This window comes from Dermacentor silvarum, chromosome 1 (genome assembly GCF_013339745.2).
Source record: "Dermacentor silvarum isolate Dsil-2018 chromosome 1, BIME_Dsil_1.4, whole genome shotgun sequence".
Taxonomy (NCBI): Eukaryota; Metazoa; Arthropoda; class Arachnida; order Ixodida; family Ixodidae; genus Dermacentor; species Dermacentor silvarum.
In genome coordinates, this window is record NC_051154.1 from 36,191,000 (window position 1) to 36,217,795 (window position 26,796).

General features: G+C 44.6%; 1 protein-coding gene across 1 annotated transcript in view; it reads left to right on the top strand.

The window, feature by feature from the left end:
• The first annotated feature begins 605 nt into the window (after positions 1-605).
• The window catches only part of LOC119460344 (U3 small nucleolar RNA-associated protein 4 homolog), a 67,819-nt gene continuing 41,628 nt past the window's right edge, over positions 606-26,796 (top strand). Inside the window, exons 1-7 of the mRNA XM_037721413.2 lie at positions 606-888; positions 6,817-6,871; positions 6,988-7,107; positions 23,713-23,781; positions 24,329-24,413; positions 25,316-25,484; positions 26,197-26,272. Coding sequence (XP_037577341.1) covers positions 737-888; positions 6,817-6,871; positions 6,988-7,107; positions 23,713-23,781; positions 24,329-24,413; positions 25,316-25,484; positions 26,197-26,272 — 726 coding nt within the window. The 5' untranslated portion in view covers positions 606-736. The remainder of the gene's footprint in view (positions 889-6,816; positions 6,872-6,987; positions 7,108-23,712; positions 23,782-24,328; positions 24,414-25,315; positions 25,485-26,196; positions 26,273-26,796) is intronic.

Here is a 26,796-nt window from a genome sequence, read left to right on the forward strand (position 1 = left end):
TGATCAGTCAGATGCCTGTGTGCGTGCGTGTGTATGTGTGTGTTTCCTTCTCGGACCTCTCTTTCTATGCGAATAAGTGCTTTCTCTGTCACGAGGTGTGTAGTGCTAGAGACATGGGGGTGTGTGAGCGCGTTTCATCGCTGAGGTTAAACTGTACCCTCAACCATCCCTTTTCTGCAAGACGGCTAAAAGTAAACTACCTACACTGTGCTGGAATGCCTCATCTCCTACGTTGCCGATCGCTCCAAGCGGCACCGTTTCGTTTTTTGAGCAGAAAAACCTGCGAAAGCCACTGCTAGCCACTGCCACTGGCGTTGCTCAGAACAAAATGGTGGCAGAAACGTAGCCGTGTAGTCCATTTGGTACTAGGGCAATGCCGACGAAGTTACATGTTGATAACCTCCATGTATGCCTCTGCCGCGCGAAAGCAGCAGTAGCAGCAGCAACGGGGCCTCTGATGGGTCAACCATTCTTTATTCTGTGGGTGGACGGTTAGTAAATATAGACCGTATAGACTATAGACCTAACAAAAGGCATAGCCGCTATCGCCATCGCCATTATAACATTTTTTTTTTTTTTGTGAAGTCAAGCCAAGCCGAGCTAGGCCAAGGTGAAGTGTGGTTTGTTTCTCGCTGCTTAGCACATGCTGCACTACAAGACACGGTTGCGGTGCCCCGACGTCACCGGCGAAATTGTACGCTTTCATGGTCTCACGTGCTCGTGAAACATTGTTGTAATGGGTAAAAGAGTGCGAGTAAGCAGTTCAAGTGAAGAACCATGTGCAAAGTTGAAGTACTTGATTCACAAAGTAAAGTTTTTCAAGCCAGCACCGAAGGCTATCACTGTTATGGCCTATGACCATGTGGCTGAAAAGCTAGCTGTGGTGAGGTGCGTATAGGGGCTGCTTCTATCTTTCTATAATACGCGTTTAGTATAGTAACCGTCGCTAGTGCTTGAACAGGTGGGGTTAATATGCGTGTCGTATGAAAATCCTGAAGTTGAATGTTCCCAGTTGAACATGTGTTGCCGGCGCATTTGTGTTATGTCCGTGCTTATTGCTGCTAGCTGTCGGATGCGTGTTCATAGATGTCAGAATTGGTTGAAAAGATGCTGAGTATTTTAGGATGCCCCACAAGCAGGCGTCTGTAATGCGAGATCGTCGTGCGCAATGTTATATCGCTGTGCTTTGAGCTTTGAAGCTTAAAAAAAAGCAGCATGCTCGCGCAGCTTTCACTTTCATTCCTTATCGACTTTATATCTTTGATTTCTCTTGTGAACTCCCTCCTCCGCTTTTTTTTTTTTTTTTTTTGACTAACCGACATGTTGCGACGTTGCCCTCATGTGGTCGCTGTGGTACATTGAATTCTTTACGCTTCTCAGTCTCCGGCCTGTCTCTAGGCACTTGAAAGCCCGCAGTCTCAAGTGATCAGAATACGTTATTTTAAAAGGTTATTAAAAATAAGGCCCTTGCTCCTGTTAATAGTAAACGCGCATACACGTAACTATATACACGGAATCGTATCCCGGCCCCGGCGGCCGCATTTCGATGGAGGCGAGATGCAAAGATGCCCGTGTGCTTGCGTTGTAGTGCACGTTAAAGAACCCCAGGTGGTCATAATTAATCCGGAGCCCACCACTACGGCGTGCCTCATAATCAGAACTGGTTTTGGCACGTAAAACCCCAGAAAGAAAGAAGATATACAACTGATCACATACATTTTTGAAGTACAACTTTTTTAATGTATTTATCATTTATATGATGTGAGAACTAAGACATAAATTTTTAGTAAAACTGTTGATACGTTACTGTTACACTTTCCAGGCTCTTATGCTCTGAAATACTGGTCCCGTTTAGTTCCTTTAAGATCATGTTTATTAGCTTCCCATGTATTATGCTTCCTTTATTACATTAAAAACCATGATGGTGCACCACCAAGTGGCATCGTTGTCGGCTCCTACGTTGACTGCTACATGTCGTCACTGAAAACGATCACTTTGCAGTGTTTGCCGGGTGGCACAGTAGGATTGCCAACTGTGTTAAACATTCATGGCTAGGACTGCTCCAAAAATAGAGGCTCCGAGTATAATGCATGGCTACAACTGCTCCAAAAAAGTGTTTAACGTTTAATCTAACCACCAGGCAGTGATACTGACCTTTATTTAGTATGTTTTCGATAGCTTGTTGGCTTTCTATTTAACTTCAATTAATGTTTGGGTGAGAATAGCTTTTTCCCACATCGGTGCATTCTTTTTCCATGGTTCCCTAAGAAACGTCATAACGAGGTTCTACTGTAGGTTGTACAAATATATGTTGTGTAATATGTTAAATTTTGTAGGAAGTGCCGCTTCCAAGTAACATATTTTAGGCAGTATTTATAAATTGAGGTCTATCAAAATCAATTTTGCCTCTCATAGTATTTATCAAATGTGGAATTGATAGTCTTTGCGCTGACTTCCGTGGCTTGTTCTTTTGCCAGGTGTTTTGTATTCTGTGCGTAAGTGATACCGTGGCAGTCTGACATGCTTGACAATTCAAGTTTGTTTTTATGTATGTAAGTAGCTCAGGCATAGTTTCTTTGCTCATAAGTGAATTCTCACACTTGCATTACTTTTACCTTGCTTTGCCTTTGGATCATAAGTGACCTGTCATGGTGGCTTGATAGATATGGCATCCTGCTGCTGAGAAATGAGGTCGCAGGTTTGATTCCCAGCTGTGGCGGATACGTTTTGATGGGGGTGAACTGTAAAAATGCTTGTGTAATTGAATTTTAGCGCACGATAAAGAATCTCAAGTTTGAAATAATTTGAAGCACCCACTACGCTATCTCTCATCCCCTGTGTTGCTTTGGTATTCAACCGTTTCTGTACTGCTGATGAGTATAATCGTCACGAGCAAAAGTACCTTGCAGTTTGAACAGATTTAGTACGTCTGTCAATCAGCTTGTAGTGGCAGTTTTTTACTCTAGCTGGCCTGTGTGTAGCCTTTCTGTACAGAAAACAAATTTTGCAGAATTACTCATCTCTGAAGAGACGAGTAATTACGTGGTGTCAATTCAACAGCAAGTCATACCCATAGTCAAGCAATATAAATACCTCGGCGTAAACATAAATGATGGAAAGACTTTTTCAAGCACCCACCAAGATAATCTTAAAATAAGGGGAAAGCGGAATGCAGCACTAATGAAACATAGGCACTTTGGGGCCACAATAAATATGAGGTGCTGAGTGGAATCTGGAAAGAAGTAATGGCGCCAGCACTTATGTTCGCCCAAATGCCATTCTCTGCTTAAAATAGGAAATCTTGTCGGGGTTGGAAGTTAACCTAAGATCAGTAGGCCGGTTGACTTTGGGAGCCCACAGTAAAACCACAAATGAGGCAGTGCATGGTGGCATGGATTGGGCCTTTTTTTATGTCAGAGACGTGCAGAGCAAAATTATGTATAAAGAAAGATTTGGGAACATAGATCAAAATAAATGGGCGGCAAAAGTGCACAGGTATCTGTACCTGAAAAGCGTGGACACAGTATGGAGGAAGAGGTCAAGGAAGTTGGCAACCAAGTACAGGATAATTGAAACTGTAAATAGACAACCAAGGGGGGGAGTCATCAGAAAGAAAGAGAGAAATAGAGACACTGAATTAGATGCATAGATGCAAAGAATGGAAACAAAAAGTACAATGGATATGTACAATAAGAAGAAGAAAGAAAGTAGAAGGGAAAATTTGTACGCCAACACATAGGGCAGTGCCTTGCTATCTGAGGCTACAGCTGGTTGCCTAAGGACAAAAACATACCGGAGCAAATATTCGCAACAAGATGAGGCATATGTATGCTGCAGCAAAAATCCGGAGACCACTCAGCACATCCTAATGGAATGAGAATGGATTAACCCAGTGAGGGGGGGGGGGGGCTGTAGGTAACGTAAATTTCCAGAAGCGCATGGATTTAAAGTGGACGGAAGCATCAACCGGTCAGCAGTGGAGATAAGCAAGGGACGTATAGAGTATTGTTAGAAAAATAGTAGGGAAAAGATTGATATGAAAGGATCCGTTACAGGCATACGTAGCGGTACAAGGTAGAGAAGTTTTTCAAGGTAGATAGAAGTTTTGAGGAAGAGAAAAAAGCTAAGGAGATGTATTAAACAATGCTAGAATGAAAAGCATGTATTGCCTACCTGATTAAATCAAGCAGGCTAGGTGACTACTTGTCACCGCCCCTTTTCAAAGGGCAAGCCAATAAATCTTCTTTATTTTTGGCTGCTTGAATGCTTGCACTGGAAACATGGCTTGCCTGCATGCCATATTTCTGGGGAACTCGGTAAAATTTGTGCCATTTCCTGTTGTATGAAGTAAACCAGATAATCCTATTTGCATCATAAGTATAGCTCCAAGCTTTCCCCCAAAACGTAACCAGTATTTAAAAAAAAAAAAAAAAAAAGGGCACTAGAACTTACTTTTTTCCTTATTCACAGAAAACCATGAGCGACTGCAATTTTATTTTGTACTCATAAACAGTGCACAAAAATAATGCCTAAGTACAGGAGGGAGAAATTTAGTGAACGCATGGTTTGTATGTACCTCAACTAGTGGTATGTACTGGCATGAACGGCTTCTGTTTTTGGGTACTTGCTAGATATCCTTTAGGAAGTGTTGATGGCCTGGAAAGCTTGCGGTCAGTCGTGCAACAAGGTCTGCTTGTTGTAGGTCAACCAGATCATGGTTGGTCTTCAGTTCACATGTCACCTTCTCTAAAATGCTTAAGCAATTGTACAGGTGGCTTGCAAACTGATTTTGTGGCTGCATTGTTGGAGTGCCACTAGCACAAGGAAATGCAAAGCCTTATTTCAATATTGCTATCTTCAGCAACACTGAAATCTGCAAAGAGGAACTTAGTGTGGCATTCACAATGTCACTTGAAATATTAGCTTACCCGCTTTAGTCACTTTCACGTTGTGCTGCTAAGCCAGAGGGTGAGAGATCAAATCCCAGCCATGGGCGGCTACATTTCGATGGGGCCAAATGTAAAGATGCCTGTGTACCATGCATTGGGTGCACATTAAAGAACCCCAGGTGTTCAAAATTATTCTAGAGTCCTCCATTATGGCGTGCCCCATAATCAGAACGTGGTTTTGGCATGTAAAACCCCAGGATTAAATTTTTTGTCAATATGCAAACAGATGACTTGCAGAAAACAAAGTCAATGGCAGGCAAATTGATAAAACTGTCACAGTGTCATCAACTGTGGTTGACATGGCTTTGCTGCATCAGCCGTGTCATCCATCAGCCTTCCATGGCTTCATTAAGATGTGGAATAGGCTTTTTGTGGGCCCAGCCTGTAGAATATAACACACAAGTCACATGCAGGTGTTGTAGTGAAATATCTTGCTGGAAGCTGTTGCTAATTTTTGAACTTATGAAGGTGTACTGCTGGCAGAGAATGAAAACTCCAGGCTGCATTTCCTCGCATGCTGTTTTCTCTAATGGGTGGTTCTTGAGCAGAGAAATTTTCTAATCAAGTGCTGGAATCTCCCATTTGCTTCTATAAGTAGACAAAAAAGAAATACTGAGAATGCTGCCTGGATGGATGGATGGAAAAACTTTATTAAGCGAGCGAGTTTGGACCCTTCAAGGGCCCAGGGCCACCACACAGCCCTCACATTATGCGCATGTGTCCAGGCCACGTCGGGCCATGGCACTGGCACCCCGGTTCATGCAGCGAAGTTGGGTGTCCGGGTCCTGCGATGCAAGGAGGGCCTCCTATTTCTCCCATGTTCTGATGGCGGGCTGTCCCTGTGGGGGAGGAACGGCAGGGCAGCTGAAGATGATGTGGTCTAAGGTGGCGTGCGACTCTCCACAGAGTGCACTCTGGGGAAACAGGGTGGAAGTGGGATAGGAGCTGAGGGGTGGGAAGAGTTTGGGTCTGGAGTCGCCTCCAGAGGATTTGTTGGGCGTGGGATAGTCAGGGGTGGGGAGGGGGTAGAGTCAATGGGCAAGGTGTGCTTGTTGGTCAATTTTGGAGAACGTGTGTGTCCGCTTCCTTGAGAAATCCTGGCTGGGGTCGCCATTTGCCCGGCTAACAAGTCCTCGGGCTATCTAGTAGTTCATTCAGCTGGAAAGCTTTTAAATGAGTGAAAAGTGAAAGGTCCTGCTAGTTCCGTGCTGGCTTACAGTGAGTACTTCAATCAACTGGTGGACTACAATCACTGTCCCTTTGACAGCAAGCAGGGCCTAATAGTCATAGCAATGTCACGCATTTGATTGTAATTAAATATTTAATTCTAAAATTTTGTTTTAAAATAGCAGGATTCAATTTAAAATAAATATTTGTATACTCCATATAAATTATTAATTGCTAAGGTTCTCCTGGCATCAATTGGTGGCTTTCGTATAACAGCTGAGCTAGTTGTACGTTATTATTCTCCTAAGCATAAGGTTAATAGTAGAATATGTGGCTGTGGTAGCAATATTTTTATGGGGTTTGAATGCAAAAGTACCTTGTACTGAGGTTACGTCTCATTAACAACTTCAGGTGGTCCAAGACAATTGCAAAGTCTTCAGTATTGTAGTTGCTCTCATAGCCAAGGCATATGTTTAGTGTGTGCACACAATCTTTTAATTATTTATTCGATTATTGGTCAGGTCTGTGTTTAGTTGGCACAGTGGATCAAATAAGCTACAATGCTAGACCAATCAGGCAGATTTCTTTAAGAGCAATACCCAGCAGTCTGCCTGTTTTCAAGCACATGGCCATTTACACTATATTTATTACTCTTTGTATGACACTGTTTCTAATGCTTGAAATGGTTTCACTTTTCCAGGTCTGACTTTTCCATAGAAATATGGAACTTCAAGTTCACACCATGTGTCGAAGGGGTAAGGTTCTGGCATCGTTATTTCTGCCGAACTATTACATTTATTTTTTTCCTCTGTTTAATAATAATAACACTAAAAAATTAACATTTTATGCTCCTCTTCTCTTGATTTTTCAGGTTATACTTGGCAACCCAAACAATTCTGTGGAAGCAGCAGCTTGGCACAACGGGCGGTTATTCACCACCGGCCTGCATGGTCGTATTGTCGAATATGATCTTATCACTTTTCAGCAAAAGGTGGGAGATCGTCTTTTCTTTCTGACTTACTGATATCTGTTATTATATAACATGGTCTATATTGTTTCATATAACTGTTTAGGAAATTTTATTCCTAGTTATCAGTTTGACATTTTTATTAGCCCCGAGAACGACCTACAGGGGCGCTGCGAGCGCCGCTCGCGTGACGTCAGGGCACGGACTCTCGCCTGTCGTCTGCTGCCGTTCGGGCGCTGTCCGGGCGCCTTCTGCAGTGTTTCCGTTTGTTTGCCGTCGTTCCCTGTGCTTGTATACTTATGACGGTCATCTCAAATACATTTTACGATATCTTCATTCGCGCAAACTTATTCAAAGAGCTTATTTCCTAGACGACAGTTTATTTCTCAAGGGCAACTCTACAGTGCCAGCTGAAGGAGCTCAGACCAGTCCATTGCGTGTTTTCCATGCGGGGATCTAGACTTTGCAGATTGAGGGACTAATAAAAAAGTATAAATATCACGTGACTAATAAAAGCATAAATGCATAAACATAGCACATAAGAATCCAATTAGAATACCATACCTGCATTGGTGCAACGGGCATGTCACTATATCTACTACATATGACTGCTACATTTACCTTGATTTTAACCCATTAAAACGTGTTTGCTTATGACGAGTAGCTCATGGTATAATATCTAATTTGTCGTTTCTTCACAGAAACGCTCGGCAGTAACACGAGGACCTGACAGTGCAGTTTCGATTCAACCAGCATCACTTGTTCCTTTAACTGGTTCTCAAAATTAGGCCGTTCTTCACCGGTTAATTTCAAGTGGCGGTAATTTGAAGTGAAGCTAATTGAAGCTTACAGCTATTTGCAGAATACGCAAAGGAATGTACCAATATTTATTCACTGTTCCGCGCTACACGTTCAACTCACTTGTGCAATTTACTGCTGCTTGTTTCTTGATGAACGGACATCACGAATATGTTTGGCGAACTGACACAGGCTGCTCGGCCCATTTTTTTTAGTGAAATATGCCTTTTGAACCGTATGGCTGCAGCTAGAAAGAAGCCAAAGCCTCATTCATTAGCAGTATCAGGCTTATTGAAGATATTATTCGCCCGTGGAGGTCAAAAATGAAGTGAATTCATTTGAGGCTTCTGGTGTCTTCTCTATATGTGGCAGGTATACGCGAGGTTCTCTTTTACATACTCGCGAAGCGAATAGTTCTCAGTTCGGGGGGGGGGGGGGGGGGTATTTAGACAACGCAGGATCGAGACATGGTGAGGCAGAAGGCGTTTGAATTTTCCTCTTCAGCGCAGCCTGCGCTGTATAGCGTCGAGTATACCTTAGGCAGCATTGTAATTGGCGCTTAAAGAACTGCTTCATGGTTTCAATTCGAAGTTGTAGTGAACTGATGGGTTTCGCGAATAATTCGTGCCTCGCCATAACCACAGTCGGTAGATTTAGTTGCGTAAGGGCTATGCCATGATGTCGATAAAGGCAACTGAGAGTCACTATGAAACTTTGTCTGGCGTGCAATTGATAGGCTCTCGATATTAACAACGAAACTGTTATTTCAGGTGATTGCTGTTATGGTATTCGTGAAGTATATACATGCTATACGTGACGCGCCGTCGTGTTAACAGCCATGAGCAATGCGTTTTCTGGGTGCCTGTTTCAGAGAACGGTGAAAGTATTAGCAAATGTTTTCATGCAAAATGCGCACCTAACTCTTCCTTTTACGCATTAATAAAGTAGCCATATTTGACTAGAACAACTCACCGTAAGTTTCCTCGAAAGCGACGGAGCATCAGTGGGCTTCAAATCTAGCAGCGGCGATAGTTCTATTTTGGCTCGTGCGCAATCGATAACGGCATTGTGGCACGAGAGAAAAATAACCCAGCCGATGATGACATCGTGAGAGCAGGAGGAAATGATGACGAATTCCATGGCGTATACAATGTCCTGAATTTAATAATAATCATCATAAATGATTCGCTGTGCATGCAGTTTTCTTCTAACATGCATTTATAATATTGACATGAAATACCAATACCAATATTTTTTTCCTTGTAAAATGCAATGTCCCTCATAGCTAAGCACTAAGGGAATGTTAAGTGTTTTGCAGAGCATCATACACAATTTCGTGTGTTGAAATTGCAGACATTCTTTTTACGCAAATTTTATGAACAGACGCTGCGCATATATGCATTGCAAAACCAGTAGACCCCTCCAATGCTACATAGCTTGCGATATCCAAGCGGCAAATTTTCACGACTCGTGGTTTTGAAGAAGAAACTGCCGTTCAAGCATGACAGTAAAAAGAAGCCGACATATCCTTCAATATAAGTATGGCTTAAGCTACCAATACTCCAAGCATGCACGAAGGGAACGAGCGCGCGCAGCAGCCGAGCGAGCGCCGTCCTGGCCGTGACGTCACTCGTAGAGGGTGCCACTCCAACTTCTCGCCGCTAATAGTTGGATGACTATTCTACTTTTTTCCTGTATGCCTGCTTACATTTAGAGCAAATTTCTATTCAGGTTGTTTAGTGTATTTTGAATTGAATGAACAAAAGAACCATTTTGTTGGTAGACAAATGAGACCAGTGAAATAATGCTAATAGTTAGCAATTTAGAGTATTTCTTTGAATGCACAAAGTAAATTAGGAGTTAAGTTAGTTATGCAGTGTCTTCTAAAATGTTTGAATGCCGTGTATTCATGTTCACTGACTGTATGTGTAAATGTTCCTTCTTTTATAACTTATTGCTCCTATAAATTTGCTCAGTGCACATTTATTACTGATGTTTTAATATAAGATCTACCACAACTCTTACACTAGTTGTGAGGATCTACCTGTATATAATGCATGTTTTACTTTTGTGACAATAATAATGAACTTTATTGACTCTTGAATATTCATTTAGGGGTGCAGTTGTTGCCTATAATGTAGAGGACCTTTGGGAGCACTCAATGAATATTATGCAGAAAGTTGCATCTAAAGATATACTGAATAGAAATTTAGAGATGTGAGGGATGCATTGCTATTGAATTCCTGCTACACCACTCTTTTTGGATGCAGTCACAATTTTGCATATTTTTGAGCTTGTGACTATATTTTTGGAGTTTTATGAGCATGGACTGAGCTGTTTCTCTGCTTTTCTGTTCTGTATGATGTCACATTTACCTCAGTAAACCAATAGACAGGGAAAATATCTAACAAAGCATGATTTTGAAGGGCCCCTCACCAGGTTTGGGCACTGCCAACAAACGAGCGTGGCCCGTAGATCATGTGATGGTGATCAGGTCTTCGAGGTATGAAACGGCTGCATGTGGCGAAAATGGTCAAAATTCTAAATAAAAGGGCACAAGTCCTTTTTCTTGAGGGAGCCGCACTTCAAGCGAGAGAGTCGAGGTCGCACGCAGTGATGCCTCTATGCAAGACGCATTGCTTACAGTGTCACCAACCATGGCACATGACTTCAATTAACAGTCCAATGTGGAAGGCGCCACAAAAAAGAACGAAGAAAAAAAAAGGAGGTGGTGCTTGCCACGTGAACTCGACGCTGTCCCTCGGCTTCGGTATGGGAGAAGGCAGGGAAGAAACTCTGCTTGCAGACGTGAATCAAGGCAGAGAGAGCCTCTGTTTATAGTGACACTCGCCTCTTGGCAGAATGGTAGCAGGAACTTCAATTTCTTAAAAACTCCTCCAATAAGCACTCCCTAGATGGCAGCTTACAGTTTCCAGTGTATAACCAAAATTTTCAATGGGGCCTCGTGAGGGGCCTTTTTAGGTAGCAGTCAAACATGCTAATCAGTATATGCTGGCATCATCATGCTGTCAATATAAGGCATCAGGTTTATCTTGTCTATTCTCTCTACTTTCAAGATGCAGTACATTTTTACACAGCTGAACTTTTGTGTAACACCACTACTGAGAACCAAACAAGCAGCTTTCTTGCCATTGCGAAGTCATTAAGTAGACGGGCCAGTGTTCCACGTGCTTCATGACAATCTAGCATGGAGCATGGGTTGCTATGGTGATGTGGCATTTAGTACAGGGGCATGGCAAAAGTAAAGTAAGCGCAGCTTTGCACGTGAACCACGCAGTGATCGATACTTATACTGTAAGGTTTCTGAAGTATGACTGAAATGGTGCACATTGTTCGGGAACAGTAAATTACTTGTTTCCCACTTCTGTGTAGGAACTGTGTTGGCAAGGAAGGAAAGAAAGAGAAAAGCAGAAGGCAGGAAGGTTAACCAGAATAACGTCCGGCTGGCAACCCTACACCGGGGGAATGGGAAAGGGGAACACAAAGATGACAGGGAGAGAGAGGAGGGAAGGAAAGAAGGAAATTAGCGGTGGGAAGTTCGCTGACGGGTGTGGTATTGCACTAATAGTCACAGACGTTCACACAAGTCCGTGATCCTCAAGGAGCACAAAAGTGCCTTCACCGCTTTATGGGCCGACTAGCGATGGGGGCGGTGTTCCAGCAGCACCTGCACGGAAAGCGGCCGATTGTCCAGTTTTTGTAGCGCATTAGCAAGTTCTTGTCTTTCTGGGTCATATTGTGGACAGTGGCACAGCAGGTGGTCGATAGTTCCTTCGGTGCCGCAGACCTCGCATGCTGCACTGTTGGTCACGCCAATTAATGTAGAGTATGCCTTTGTGAAGGCAACTCCTAACCAAAGGTGACAGAGAAGCGAAGCTTCACGTCGAGGAAGTCTGAATGGAGGTCAGAGTTGCAGTGAGGGGTTTAATCGATGCAGTCATGTAAGTAAGTCGGTGTAAGTCGTGTAAGTTTGGCGAGTTCCACTCGGTCAGTGAGAGACTGCGTGTCGGGTGTCGAAGCTGCCTTGCGGCGTCTGTCTTCGAAAGCGGAATTGGAACGCTGTGCTCTTCTTGATGTGATGTGCGAGCAGCGTTATTTGTAGAATCATTGCCACTGATTCCACAATGACCACATACCCATTGAAAGACAACCGCGTGGCCTTTTTGTTGGACGTGATGGTGAAGTTCCACGATTTCGTATGTCAGCTGTGCGTGACATCTGCGTTGGAGAACTGACTGCGTCCACTGTAATGCCAGTAATGCCAGTGATGGCTTGAACCGCAGTGTTATTCCTCGCGTTGGTATAACCACCGCACCACCAGGACTGGTAGTCGATCCATCGGTATAGATGTGCACGTGGTTGCTGTACTTTTCATACAGGAGGAGTAAACTCAGTTGTTTTAGAGCAGGGGCCGGTAGATCTGACTTCTGTAGTCCTGGAATCGTTATACAGTGTAGACCGCTTATAACGTAAGTCGCCGGAGTCGCGAATATCCGCACTATAAGCGGTACCGCACTATAACCAAAGCAACAATTTTCAAGGCCAGCACATATGCAAAACATGTGCACCGAGCCGCCACGCGTATGCGACAGTGGAGGAATGCGGCTAGAACGTTTGCATTCAATTTACAGTCGAATCTTGTTAATTCGAACCAAATCACGTGGCGGCGCCTCTGACCAGCATTGCTCCGACACCGCCATAGAGTAAAAGCTTAGGAGACCCCCCTCAACGTCGCGCGCGAACAAAACAAAAAAAAAAAACAAATAATAATAAAGAAAAAAAAAACGCGGCCGAAATTTCACCCTCTCTCAAATGGCAAGGTTGCCACCGATTCTGCGTTGCGTCGGAAGATGCATGTACGTGCCGACGTATTAGCCACGCTACCGTAGCCACGCGTAGAAAATGGCAGTGAACCCTTCTTTCTCCTTTATGCTTCCTCTACTTTCTAGTCGCGTTTTGACCATGCACGCTGCGGCTACGGCGCAGAGGGAAGCCGCGGCGCTGTCCCAGGCCGGCCAACGAAACTGCCCATGCCGGCAAACGCCCGCTTCCCGATAACGGCAGAAAACGAAACTTCGGGGAGCTGGCGCCGGGCCGTCTATAGCGGCGGCGCCTGCCGCTAGCGGGCGCGCACGGTGACAGTCGAAAGTGAGGGAGCTACGAGGGAGGGCGAGGGGAGCCACTGAAGTGGCGGAGTTGCCGAGGAGAAATCCGCTTCCCTGCCACCCTCCCTCACATTCCACGGTCTCCGCGTGCGCCCTTCGCCGTGCCGTGCCTGCGCCGCCCGCTCCCTGAAGTTTCGTCTCTACTGCTGTTATTGTGAAGCGAGCGATGGCCGGCGTTGGCAGTTTCGTGGCCCTCGCTCGCTATGCGCGCCGTGACATTTCACGACTCGTGCCCTTTTCCTCCACTTCGTCTCTCTTTCTTCCTCGAGCACTCTTTGGGGCGCCCGTTTGAGGGGAGCGTTCGCCTGTGTCACCATTCGCCGTACTCCCAGGCAGCCGCACTGTAACCGATATTTCGTTTCCCGCAACTGCACTATAAGCGGTACGTGTATACATGGAGTGCTATGGGAAAATTAACGGGAGTCTGAAAAGACCGCACTATAAACGGTTACGTTATAAGTGGTGTATACTGTATGTACTTGTGGACAGCTCAAACACCAGGAGGAAACACTGGCTTGGTCGCAGGTGCATACGCTGAAGTAAACGACGCACAATGTGCACTGACAGTAGCGCTAAATGTCGAGCAGGGCCTTTCAGCAGTGAGGCTCGCCAGGTGGTGGGAAGGGGTCCTAGCATAGTGTCTGAGATGCGTACGCATTGTCTCAACGCTAATGTGAGTTGTGATTGGGTAATCCTGTGCAATGGCAATGGTTTCAGCCGTTGATGCACTGCGTGGTAAGCCAAGACATATCTTAAGGGCTTGGGTTTGAATGCTCTGAATCATACGCAGGTTAGTGTTGCAGGTGTTGGATATTGCAGGCAGGCTGTACTGCAGGAATCCAACAAACAACACCATGTACAGCTGTAACATAGCATGTATAGATGCTCCCCAACTTTTTCCTGCAAGGAACTGGAACAGGTGACAGATAACAGTGGGGCGCTTTTTCAAGTAATTCACGTGCGGAGTCCAAGACATGTCTCTGTTAATTACGACTCCCAAGAAACTGTGACTTCTGCTCTATGGTATAAGTTGTCCGTTAATTGATATACAGTAAGCAGACATTGGATTCCTGGTGAATGCCACCATTGCGCACTTTCCACATAAAATTTCAAGTCCTTGTTGACGGAGGTAGCAAGATGTCATTGTGGCTGCCTTCTGAAGCCGAGCGCGAAGCTGAAGTCGTGTTATACCTGATGCCCAAATGCAGATGTCGTCCGCATATATGTAAAGTTGTACGGTGCTGGGAAGGTTGTCAACTAATCCAATGAGGGTTAGATTGAAAAGCGTCGGGCTAAGCACTCCGCCTTGAGGCACTCCTCGGCTACCGTAATGCTCGGATGTCGGGCCGTTTTCTGTGTGCACGTAGAATGATCTTCTCTGTAAGTAGCTGCGCACCCACATATATATCTTACCACCAAGTCCTACTGCTTCTAACGCGCTAAGGATGGCTTCATGGGTGACATTATCGTAAGCCCGTTTGACGTCTAGCAACAGAGCAGCAGATAGTCGTTTACAGGCCTTCTGGTGTTGCACAAATGTTACTAAATCAACAACGTTATCTGTTGACGAACGGCCACGCCTGAATCCGGCCATAGTGTCTGGGTAGATTTCATAGTACCATTCCTGACGTGCTAAAGAAATTCTTTCCATTGTTTTTCCAACACAGCTGGCAAGTGCGATAGGACAGTATGAGGAAATGTCCAAAGGCGACTTGCCAGCTTTTAGAAGTGGAATGAGGTGACTTGACTTCCATTCCTGCGGAACTGTACCCATCTGCCAGGAGTCGTCTTATAGGAGCAAGAGTGCCTTCTGAGCTTGGTCTCCTTGGTTACACAGGGCACAGTACGTAATGCCGTCAGGTCCTGGCACTGAAGAACGCCTGCACAAACCCAGCGCAGCTTCTAGTTCTTCCATAGAAAACGGGCGCTTCATGCAGGTATCGCGTGAGAACAGTGGGTGGTCGAGCGTCCCTGTTCCAGTTCCATCTGAATTTGCCTCGCCAGCAATCTTTTTGCAGAAAAATTCAGCGACGTCAGTCTCACTACATTGTAGATGAAGTGCCAGAGATTTAAACGGGTGGCGCTGACCAAAGGTTGTGCGAAGGCCATGAACAGTCCTCCATATAAGCGACAAAGGTTTTCGCGGATCCAGGGACTCGCAGAAGGATACCCATTGTCACGAAGCCAGCTTGTTCATGTTATGCTGTTTTTTTTTTTTTTTTTAGTGTTAGTCTAGCCAATCTCAAATCGTGATTGTACTTCGTGGGTCTATATCTTTGTTCCGCACGACGGTGAATTGCTCGAAGTTTCTCGAGTTCGATGTTGAAATCGGTGTGGGCAGATCTCTTCAAAACTGAATGTGTGGTTGTTTGTATGGCATCCTTTATCGCGCCCTCTAGGTTGTAGGAAAGGCCGTCACGACAACAGTCTTCCATGATTATTTTGTATTTAGGCCAATCGGTGCACTGGACAGCTCTGGAGGACTTGGAGCTAGACAAACCTTCAATCTTCAGATAAGTTGGGATGTGGTCGCTACCCTGCGTTTCTAAATCCAAAAACCAGTGCACTCTTCTCGAAAACGAACGTGAAACAAAGGCAAGGTCCAGGCAGCTACTATACATTGATCCACGCAGATAAGTAGGGCTTCCATCATTTGACAGGCAAAGTTCGTGTTCAGAGGCAAAGGACACCAACGTTCTGCCTCAAGAGTTCACTTTGGAGCTTCCCCATATAATGGTGGGCATTAAAGTCGCCAGTGATCACCCACGGCTGTGGAATCGATGTCGAAATTCCCCGTAAGCGCTCACAATCTAGACGATTTGTTGGAGGTAAGTGGGCTCCAAGAATTGTGAACGTGAGCTTTTTCTTATTCACTGTTAAGCAAACGTATTGATTTACTTCGTCAGGAGGCATCGCATCAGCGGTTCGGGAGGTCATCGAGGGCAGCGCGTTTTGATGCGACTCCAAGGCAGGTTGTGCTCGTGAGATGCGAGTCTTTGGGGAAGTCGGCGTGTGTATAGTAGCCGCTTTGCCAGAAGATGGTATATCTCTATCGGTAGATGCAACTCTTTGGTGGGGATGTCGTCATCGCTTGAGAGTAGCGGCAGCCGCTCTGTGTGTTGAATGGTCCCGTACCATACGTTTGAGTACCGCTCTGTTTGAGTACCGCTCGCTCGTTCTTCATCCACGGGCAATCCTTAGATGAAGCCTCATGAGTACCATGGCAGTTAGGGCACTTTAACACAGTTGCACGGCAGGCTTCTGCTGAATGAGATTCAGCGCACCGTGGGCAAACGAGATTGTTCCTACAGACACCTTTTACGTGTCCCATCTTGCAGCATTTGTAGCATTGGAGGGGCTTTGGTACGTATGGGTGGACTGGATGGCAGACGTGGCCAACTTTGACGTGTGAGGGAAGGCTGTCTCCCTCAAACACAACCTTCAGGCAACGTGTGTTGCCAGTCTTGTGATGTGCATGGTAAGAGTGCCTTCTGTAGTTGGCTTTATTAATATTGGCAAGTCGTTTGTTGGTATAGAAGTGTCGACATCATAAATACAGTGCCATTGCAGCCTGTAGCAATTGTGGATTGCACTTTCACTTTGTCGATCTCCGTTACATGCCGCAGGCTTTGCAGCGCACTACGGTGTAGAACGTCTACTGCGAGGACATCCTTCCTTGCGTTTATTCTTACGTCTTTTATCTCGTTTGGCGTGATTCCCTTAAGAAGTGAAGAAAGGACTTGCCTGTTTAGGAGTCGCAGATTGGACACAGGGTCCACGGGCATGAAGAACGCAGTGTACTGCCAGCGCTGTGGTGTTGTCTTCACGGTGAAGACACTTGTCGGCGATGACCCCCGTAGCAGTCTTCTTTTTGTAGTTCGGCTCATGACAAGCATGAAATCGTCATCCGACGAGTCGATGTTGTCCGAGTACAACTCGGTTGCCTCGCTGTCCGTGTCACTTGATGCGTTTCCACGTTTTCTGGACGCAACCTGACATGATGGTTGGGCACCAGGAAGGTCCTTGAGGGCTTCTTCATCCATTGCCGCAACAAGGGAGCGGCGGCTCCTAGATCTTGCAGAGAAACAAAGCGAGACAAGGGTACAAGTGTTACCTTAACCGATTAAGGACCTTAACCGAGAAAGTGTAAGAGTAGGGTTGAAGATTAATATGCAGAAGACAGATAATATAATGTTCAGTAGCCTGGCAAGAGAACAAGAATTCATAATCGCTAATCAGCCTCTAGAGTCTGTGCAGGAGTGCGTTTATTTAGGCAAATTACTCGCAGGGGGCCCTGATTGTGAGAGGGAAATTTACAGAAGAATAAAAATGGGTTGGAGTGCACACAGCAGGCTTTACCAAATCCTGACTGGTAGCTTACCACTATCGTTGAAAAGCGTACGATCATTGCATTCTACCGGTGCTTACATATGGGGCACGAACTTGGAGGTTAACAAAGAAGCTCGAGAAGTTAAAAGACCGCTTATAGACCGATGGAACAAAAAATCTTATGTGTAACGTTAAGAGACAGGTAGAGCGCACTGTAGATCAGACAGCAAACAAGAATAGCCGATATTCTAGTTAATATTAAGAGAAAAAAATTGAGCTGGGCAGGCCATGTAATGCATAGGGCAGATAACCAGTAGGCCATTAGAGTTACAGAATGGATGCAAAGGGAAGGGAAGTGCAGTTGAAGGCGGCAGAAAAGTAGGTGGTGTGATGATGTTAGGAAGTTTGCAGGTGCAAGTTGGAATCGGCTAGCACAAAACAGGTAATTCGAGATCACTGGGTCTCGCAGGGGCGTCTGCGTCAGCAGGCGTTTGGTGAGTAGCGACACCACATACCCGAGCACACGAGGGTTGGACCCTCCCGCGGTCTAACCGTGCGCGGCTTAGCCGTGTCCGGGGAAAAGAGGAACCTGGGGGTTGAGCCAATGCTGAGTGCATGGACCTTTATGGCCCCTCAGCGGAGGCAACACACCCCTTTGGCCTCGGCTTCACGTAGACAGCACCCCCGGACTGACCCACCCGGGGAAATCGGTAGTTGCCTTTTCCTGTCCCCCTCTCCAATCTGCGTCTTTCTCTCTTCCTTTCAATCTTTCCTGTCTTCTCCTCTCTTCTGTTTACTTCCGACTTTCCAGGCAGCGAGGGTTAACCTTGTGTGGTGCAACCAACCTTGGCTGTACATATTTAGTTATAGCGGCAACGTACAGTTGGCGTCTGCATGACTTGCTTCCTATATGTCCTGCGGCGTCCCCTTGTTGGGCTCCATGGTGGGCGGCTGGCGTTTCTGCCGAAATTTAGATATACCTATGGATCGTGCTTTCCCCAAACTCCCTGATCGCCCCCAGAAACGGGGGCGCACCGAAGATGTTTTCAAGTTTTTTGGCCACCAAATAGAGAATTTCCCGTGCTACCATGTAGTACACAGTGAAAGACCAGAGAAGACTGTGAGAATTATCTCACCGTTCCTCGTTTCCAAATGTATGACAGAAGCTATAGGCCCAGGCTACAAAGCAACTAAGTTGGCCAGCGGTGACCTCCTCTTGGAGCTCCGTGACAAAAAACAGTATGAAAAGCTGCCTAAACTAGTCTCTTTCGGACAAATCCCAGTTACGCTCACCCCTCACCGTACCATGAACAGCATCCGCGGTGTAATCTCAGACGATGACATGATGGAGCTCACTGAGGAAGAACTTTTGGAAGGACTCAAAGAACAGAACGTAATTAACGTAACACGAATTAAGATTAGGCGCGATGGAAAAGAAATTCAGACAAAACATGTTATTCTTACCTTTGGCTCTAGTGTGCTACCCGAGACCATTAAGGCCGGGTATGTCAAGATCCGTGTCAGGCCATACGCGCCTAACCCGCTCCGATGTTTTAAGTGCCAGCGATTTGGGCACAGTTCACAGAACTGCCGAGGCCGTCAGACTTGTGCAAAATGCCGTGCCAATGAACACCCTTCTGAAACATGTCAAAACACTCTCCACTGCGTGAACTGTGATGGGGAGCACGCTGCATATTTGCGGTCCTGCCCATCCTGGAAGAAGGAAAAAGAAATTGTCACAATCAAAGTCAAAGAAAATATTTCGTTCAAAGAGGCATGCAGGCGGGTATCATACCTGCCAAAGAACACCTTTGCCGAAGTGGCGCGTCAGGGGGCAGCGCCGCAACGGCTTCCGGCGGCTGTCCTGTCCACACACAGTGAGCCGGCAGTGACGCCATCTGCTCCCTCGGCGGCTGCAGCTACACTGCTCCGCCAACTCACAAGAAGGGGCCATCGACCTCCGGGCTGGTGGCCTCAAGGGCCTCGTCCCTCGAGGGGAGGCCTTCCCGTCACACCAACCGCTCGAGCGCGTGTCCAGCGCCTCGCAAGAGGCGATGGACACCACAACCGGCCAGACGGCGCCGCCAGCGCCTCAGGAGCGGCGAGAATCTCGCGATCGCTCCAAAAAAGAAAAAGCCCGCATCACAGGGCCCGACAAGGGCTCTGTAGCTTAAGTTAGTCTCTTTTACACACAGCACAAAAAACGGTTTCAACATGAATACACAAATAATACAATGGAATGTCAGAGGACTCTTACACAACCTCGATGACGTCAAAGAAATCCTACACAAGTTTAATCCGAAGGTACTGTGTGTTCAGGAGACACACCTTAAATCTACACAATGCAACTTTCTCCGGCAATACGCCATCTTTCGCAAAGACCGCGATGACACTTTCGTGTCATCCGGCGGTGTTGCTATCGTAGTTGACAGAGGTGTTGCCTGTTGAGAACTGAAACTTCGTACGCCCCTAGAGGCAGTTGCTGTCTGAGGGGTATTGTTTGACAGGCTAGTCACTGTTAGCTCTATATACATCCCTCCTAATTATCAACTTAATAAAACTGAATTTCATAACTACATAGTTGTCGGAGATTTAAACGCACATAACACATTGTGGGGAGACTCTCGTTGCGATGCGAGAGGTCGCCTAATTGAAAACTTTCTCTTTTCTTCATGAGCATGTTTACTTAATAAGAAAGAGCCAACGTACTACAGCATTGAAAGTTACCTATCTAATCGCACATTCCGCGTAAGAGTGGGCAACGCTTTGTCTAAGTCATTCACCCAAGAGACCGGTGCGCCACAGGGAGGCGTGTTTAGTTGCACACTATTTATTGTAAAATGAATTCCCTGCACACAGTCATTCCACGCGCAATGATTTATTCTGTTTATGTCGACGATGTGCAGATAGCCTTTAAGTCATTTAATATTGCCATCTGTGAACGACAAGTACAGAGGAGAATAAACAGATTGTCCAATGGGCAGATGAAAATGGTTTCAAAGTGAATTCACAGAAGAGCACTTGCGTACTCTTTACAAGCAAGAGAGGCGTAACGCCAGTCCCAAGTATTGAAATCAAAGGAGATGCGCTCTCTGTGAGCAGCGAGCATAAGTTTCTAGGAATCGTTTTAGATTCTAAACTTACATTTGTTCCTCATCTTAAGCATCTGAGGGCAAAATGCCTGAAGACGATGAATCTTTTAAAGCTTCTGTCGCGTACGACTTGGGGTAGTGATCGAAAGTGTTTGCTTAACTTATATAGAAGTCTTGTCCTCTCACGCCTTGATTATGGGTCCATAATTTAAAATTCTGCAACGCCAAGTGCATTAAAAATACTAGACCCCGTTCACCACTTGGGTATCCGTCTCGCGACTGGTGCTTTCAGGACAAGTCCAATCCAGAGCCTCTACATAGAGTCGACTCAGTGGTCACTTCATCTGCAGCGGTCGTACAGCAGTTTTACATATTTTCTGAAAGTACAAGCAAACATTGAACATCCGTCTTATTCAACAAGAAACGATGTGACCACTGCCACACTCTTCCATAATCGACCTGCAGCGAGAAAGCCGTTCTCTTTGCGTGTGAGGAATCTTAGTGAGGAAATGGGTGTTCCGTTGCTTGATCATCGTCCTATGGCTCCAGCGGAACTGTTACCTCCGTGGCAGTGGCGGCTCATAGATTGTGACACATCATTTATAGAAGTCACGAAACACGTGCCAGAGGCACACATTAAAATGCATTTCCTTGAACTCCAATCTAAATACACAGATGCTTCCAAGTCACATGCCGGGGTATTCTATGCAGCCATCCGTCCATCCTTTTCGGAATCCAGTTTACTGCACGCGGAGACAAGCATCTTTACGGCTGAGGCGTATGCGGTATTATCGGCTGTGAAGTATATAATGAAATCAAAACTTAAAAAGACTATCATATTTACCAACTCCCAAAGTGTCGTGAAAGCACTGAAGTCACTCTGTAAACACAAAAACCCTGTACTGAATAAGCTCTATTCCATTTGTGTAAAGTGTATATATCTAACCAGCATGTGATTATATGCTGGGTGCCGGGCCATAGAGGCATTGAGGGTAATGTTCGAGCAGACCAAATGGCCACATCAGTTACCTCTCAGGCGTTACATCTCCCTACAGCTGCTGTTCCTGCAACAGATTTGAAGCCTTTACTGCGAAAGAAACTGCAAAGCCACTGGCAACGCTTGTGGGATGCGGAAGGAAATAATAAGCTTCACTTGATAAAACCACAGTTAGGTTTCTGGCCCCCCATAATAAAAACACAACGAACTGATGTCCTGTTTTGTCGTCTAAGAATAGGACATACATATGGCACCCACAATTTTTTGCTTACTGGTGATGAACCACCAACCTGTGGTAGATGGGGTGAGAGGCTGACCGTCCTCCATGTCCTCTTGGAGTGTCGGGAAGCCAAAAAAGAGAGAAAGAAATATTTTCCTCAAGCATACCGGTATCATGTCCCTCTCCATCCCATCATGTTTCTTGGTGAAGAACCGCTTTTTAACGCCAAAGCAGTTGTCGATTTCTTGAATGATGTGGTACTGCATGTTATTAGCCCAATAAGTTCGTAGCACATCCTCTCTCCAGAGGATGCCGCTGTGATAGTAGTTTTTATAGCACATGCCTCCAGGCCCTTGTGAATCAAGGGCTCTGTTTAGGCAGTAGTGCTTCTTGCCAATTACTGCATCTTAAATATATTAAATATTGTGTCATTCTTTCGCAATGCATTCTTCATTTCCTAGTACACCTCATTAGTCATTGCCATGATTTTAGTACATGTATATTTTACGCACTTTACAGCGATTATTTTTAGGCCCCTTTACAGCCACGCTTCATCTACTTCTCAGAATTCATCGCTCCACTGCACACTCACAAACACTGGCGTGGTGCTCTTTGGCCATAACTGGCCTTTGCGCCATAAAACACCACACATCATCATGGAGATCACTGGGAGAGGCCTTTGTCCTGCAGTGGACATAAAGACGATGATGATGACGAATGCATCAGCACTTTCATTACGCGGATAATGAATGCATGAATAGACCATTTATTTGTCAGGATAGATGATTAGCATTATTGCGGGAAAGTGGAGACGGGAGCCTTAAGAAAAAAAATATAAAAAGGGGTCGCTAAGAATACGGCAAGAGGAAAAAAGGTGTGCGAGTGGGAACTGGCCATGCAGTGACAATTTCTAGGATAGGGTTGTGATGATGGTCATGATGTGATGATTTTTCTATTATTTGGAACATGGCCTGCAAAATGTGGGGGAACAAAGCATTGTGCTAGAAGGTTTTGCACCTGGATTGTGATATTCTGAATAGTTTTATGTAGAAACAAAACACAGATAACCATTAAAACAAAAATGAAAGCTTTGTCTTTAATTGCCAGCCTATTTTATATTACCTGAGTTCGGTTATGCAATTTGCTGTGTTGCTTAATTTGTTTTAAATGTAGACGGCACACAATTGATCTTAACCAATTTCCAAACCAAGGATGTTATGAAAATTTCTGATTTGCTCAGGACAACTGCCAGCTCAGCGCTTTTAGTCTCATTCGTCGATGAAGCTCCACTTTATTTTTTAAAGATCGGTTCAAGTTGTTTCAAAAACTCAGTATGGCACATAAAAATTGTGTGGGCTTTACCTACAGATAATCTGTAGACCAAAGCAAAAATACAAAAGTGCTCATGCTTTGGTATCTTATCCTTTCATATAGCTAAGCTATTAGAAAAAAAAAAAAAACATTTTTTTCAGAGGTTGTGGCTTTAGCATCAATTTTGCATAGTGTAATTTGTTTTATCTCTCACAAGGGATTTTCTCTGCTTTGGTGAAATGGTGTAAACCATACCCCTGAAGTAGTGTTCAATGAAAGTAGAAATCGAGATTCCAGTTTTGGTGAATGAAAAGTAATGAACATCAGCTTATACTTTATAATAGAGATGTGTACAATTTAAAGTAATGGAAATAGAGTATGATTGTCCAGTTTTCCAATTTAGTTTACAGTGGAACCTTGTTGATACGGGAACTGGAAAATAAAGCGTATCATCGGAAAATCGTATCATCCAATGTATTATCCAACCAAATTGTATTATTGGGAAAATAAAAAAAAGTATAATCCCGAAAAACGTATTATGCAGAATTGTATCAACGAGATTCCACTGTAGTTTTATTTCTAATTGCTACTTTTCTGCTGTTTTAAGCTGAAGCTTGTGCTGTTGCCTAAACCTTAGGCTCATATGCACAATCATGTTTTGTATTTGATTCATACTAGTCAAACCTTTGTTCTCAGTACTCCGTTGCAGTAACATCAGGGGCAGCCTGGTGCTTAGCCGAGGATCGTCAGAAAACAAGGCTTGCCGTGAGTTCACTGCTCATTATTTTTATTCTCAGCTGTGCTCATGAATATTTACTCTATTTCAGCCTTGTATCATAATGACATACATAGTAGCGTTTGCCATGCTTGCAAATAATTCTGATCTACCTACCTTATAGCTCAGCTTTGTAATGTAGTTTGCTTGAAAGTCATTGCTTCTGTGCCTGCATGATTATCTTGGTTCTCTTACAGTATTTTTGTTTACTCCTGCTAAATTGTTTGCATCCTGTTATGACTAAGGCAATGTGAAAAGCATTCATAATATGTCAAATCAGGTGTCTCAAACATGCGGTCCATGTGACCATCTTAAGCACTCAAGTTTCTCTAATTTAACTACAGGAACCTTAGACAGCTCCTTTTTCTTCTTCCCCCTGACCACACAAGATTTAATCCTATAGGGATCTGTGTGCCATTAAAGTGGCCCAAAGCATGACTTGTTTGATACCCCTGTGCTATATGTATAGATTACAGAATTGGTGTGCTTTTGTCTGAACCTTTAGCAATGTCAATGCTTTTTTTATTGTTATTGTAGGCTGGTACAGAAGACGGCCGTGTGTGTATTTATGAGCTGACAGAAGAGGGCCTTAACTTCCACAAAATGTTAAACAAGCAAGAAAGTAAGTATACACTATAAATACCTTACTTTGTGAAATGTGTGTGACAATATTTATTGTAACAAGCTCAAATTCTGTTAATTTGACCACAACAGCGCCCATGTACTGTGAATTGGATGCATCTTAAAGAACCCTAGTCGGTCATTAATCTGGACTCCCCCACTATGGCGTGCCTCATAATCATATAGTGATTTTGGCATTTAAAACCCTAGAATTTATTTTGATGCGAAAGCGTCAAATGGCCCATTGAGCGAAAAAGCCGGCGTCTGTCATCTGTAGGAGCGAAACGGCACCTCATTTCCCATTGGCTACAACGCCACGTCACGAGCTTGCCTCGACGGACCAGAGTGCGGAAAAGGGAACGCCTGCTGTAGCGGCAGCGTGCCAGGTTTTACGTGAGGGGAGAGGGCAATCGCCAAATTTTTTGTCTTGACTTCTACCAAATCTTAATTGTGATGAGTGCAAATATGTTTTTTATCCTTTACTTATTTGAATGAAGACCAATTCGATGTGAAATCTGTACTTTTTAAAAGTGGCATAATAATTCGACAATGAAATTCCCAAAGTATAATTCTCCACCTCCTCCTCTTTTTCCTGTATCAAGCTGTACACCAACCTTTCTTGCTCAAAACCATATTTTTGAAAATAAATTCAAGTACTTGTATCAACATTGCTTAGTTTAGCAGAAGGTGCTGAACCATAAGTATAACTGCTGCTATTAGCATTTAACAAGTCCTAATAAGGGGGTGAGGTTGCCGTGAGGGTGCGGCTTTTTTCCCTCATACACCTCCATTTACCACTCCTCTGTACACTTGTGTGTAAATGGAAATCAATAAATCAAATCAAATCAATACTTGTGATTTTATTTTTCATTTTCTTTTGTGATTTACTATTCAACATTTCAGGCCGTATAATGTGTTTAGCATGGAACAAGGACGGGAACATCATAGTTTCTGGGTCACCGGGTGCTATCGTCATCTGGGATGTCAACACTGGCCGAGCTGTGGATCGAATTACAGTTGGAAGGATTGAGAAAAAACATGAAGTACTGGTGTTGTGCCTGGCAGTAACAAGGTCAGTACTACTTTGAGCCGCTTTTCGGGGCCAAATGTTTTAGATAGTGAAAAAGCAAAACTGTATGAATTTTGTGACTGGCAAGTACAACCATAGTGAGCTGAAAAAGTTGTAAAAATTCATTTTGCATTTTACTGTGTCACAGCCTCACAGATACTATAAGAGGCAGAACGGCAAGTTTGGAATGAGAGCTAGCTTGCTACATTAAGCGAGCTACTGTAAATCTGCACGGTGCTCGTGATTCTTGGCCCAGCTACCAGAAAGGTTTCCCTGGCATTAATATGACCTCCTTCTAGGCATGATTTTGCCTCACAGTAGCATAATTTTTTCCAAATTATGAAGAGCATTCTAGAGGCAAGTGAGAGTGAAAAGCATGTTGACATCAAACTTAGTATGCAAGGTGGGCATATTTTCAACTTAAAAGAGGAGGTTCTAGAGCTCTGCTATTTCGAATTGTGTAATAGCTTTACTCCTCATGTGGATTTTTATCAACATTTCAGCATGCTTAGTGGTTACTGTGAAGACAAGTGCTTTGGACAACAATATTTCAGCTGCACTTCTTTAAGTATGCTCTGGTTATATTGCACTTAGGTTGCATGTGGGTAACCTAAATATTTTTAGGTGTAGCTGTAATGACGCAGTGTAAATCTTTGTAAGTGGCATTTTGTATTTTTCTCTGAAATGCATTGGCCTATATCTTTTCTATATTTAGTGACTTCACAATAATCACAGGAGACTCATGTGGAAGGACATCATTCTGGGATGGACAAACTGCAACATTAATATCTGTAAGTGGCATGATTTATGTTGGTAATCAAGTTAAATGGTATTTGATATTATTGACACATATTGCTTTCGTTTAAAGCATTAAAAATGCAGGTTCTCCCGACTTGAAACATCTATAAATACATAATAAGTACAGTTAAACCTGCTTATAACGAACCTCCATATAACGAATTCCTGGATATAACGAAGTTTTTTTATTGCCCGCCGTTACTCCATAGAAGCACATGTATTTGAGACCTCTACGTAATGAAGTGGCAGCGGGAGACCCCCTCGATATAACGAATTTTCCCCTACGACCACCTAGAGATTTCGCCCCAAATTTTGTCATTTTTGCGCGAGCAGCAACCGGAAGCACCTTCTCCGCCGCGATGGAATGCGAAGCGAGCGCATGTGTGCGTGCGTGCGTGCGTGTGCGAGGCGGCCCTGCATCCCTCGACCCGGCGATCTTGCCGCCGCGGGCGGGACCTTTCCCCCTCCCTTCATTCAAATCTGACCCTGCCGCTTGCTGCAGCTGGCCTAGCCCGCC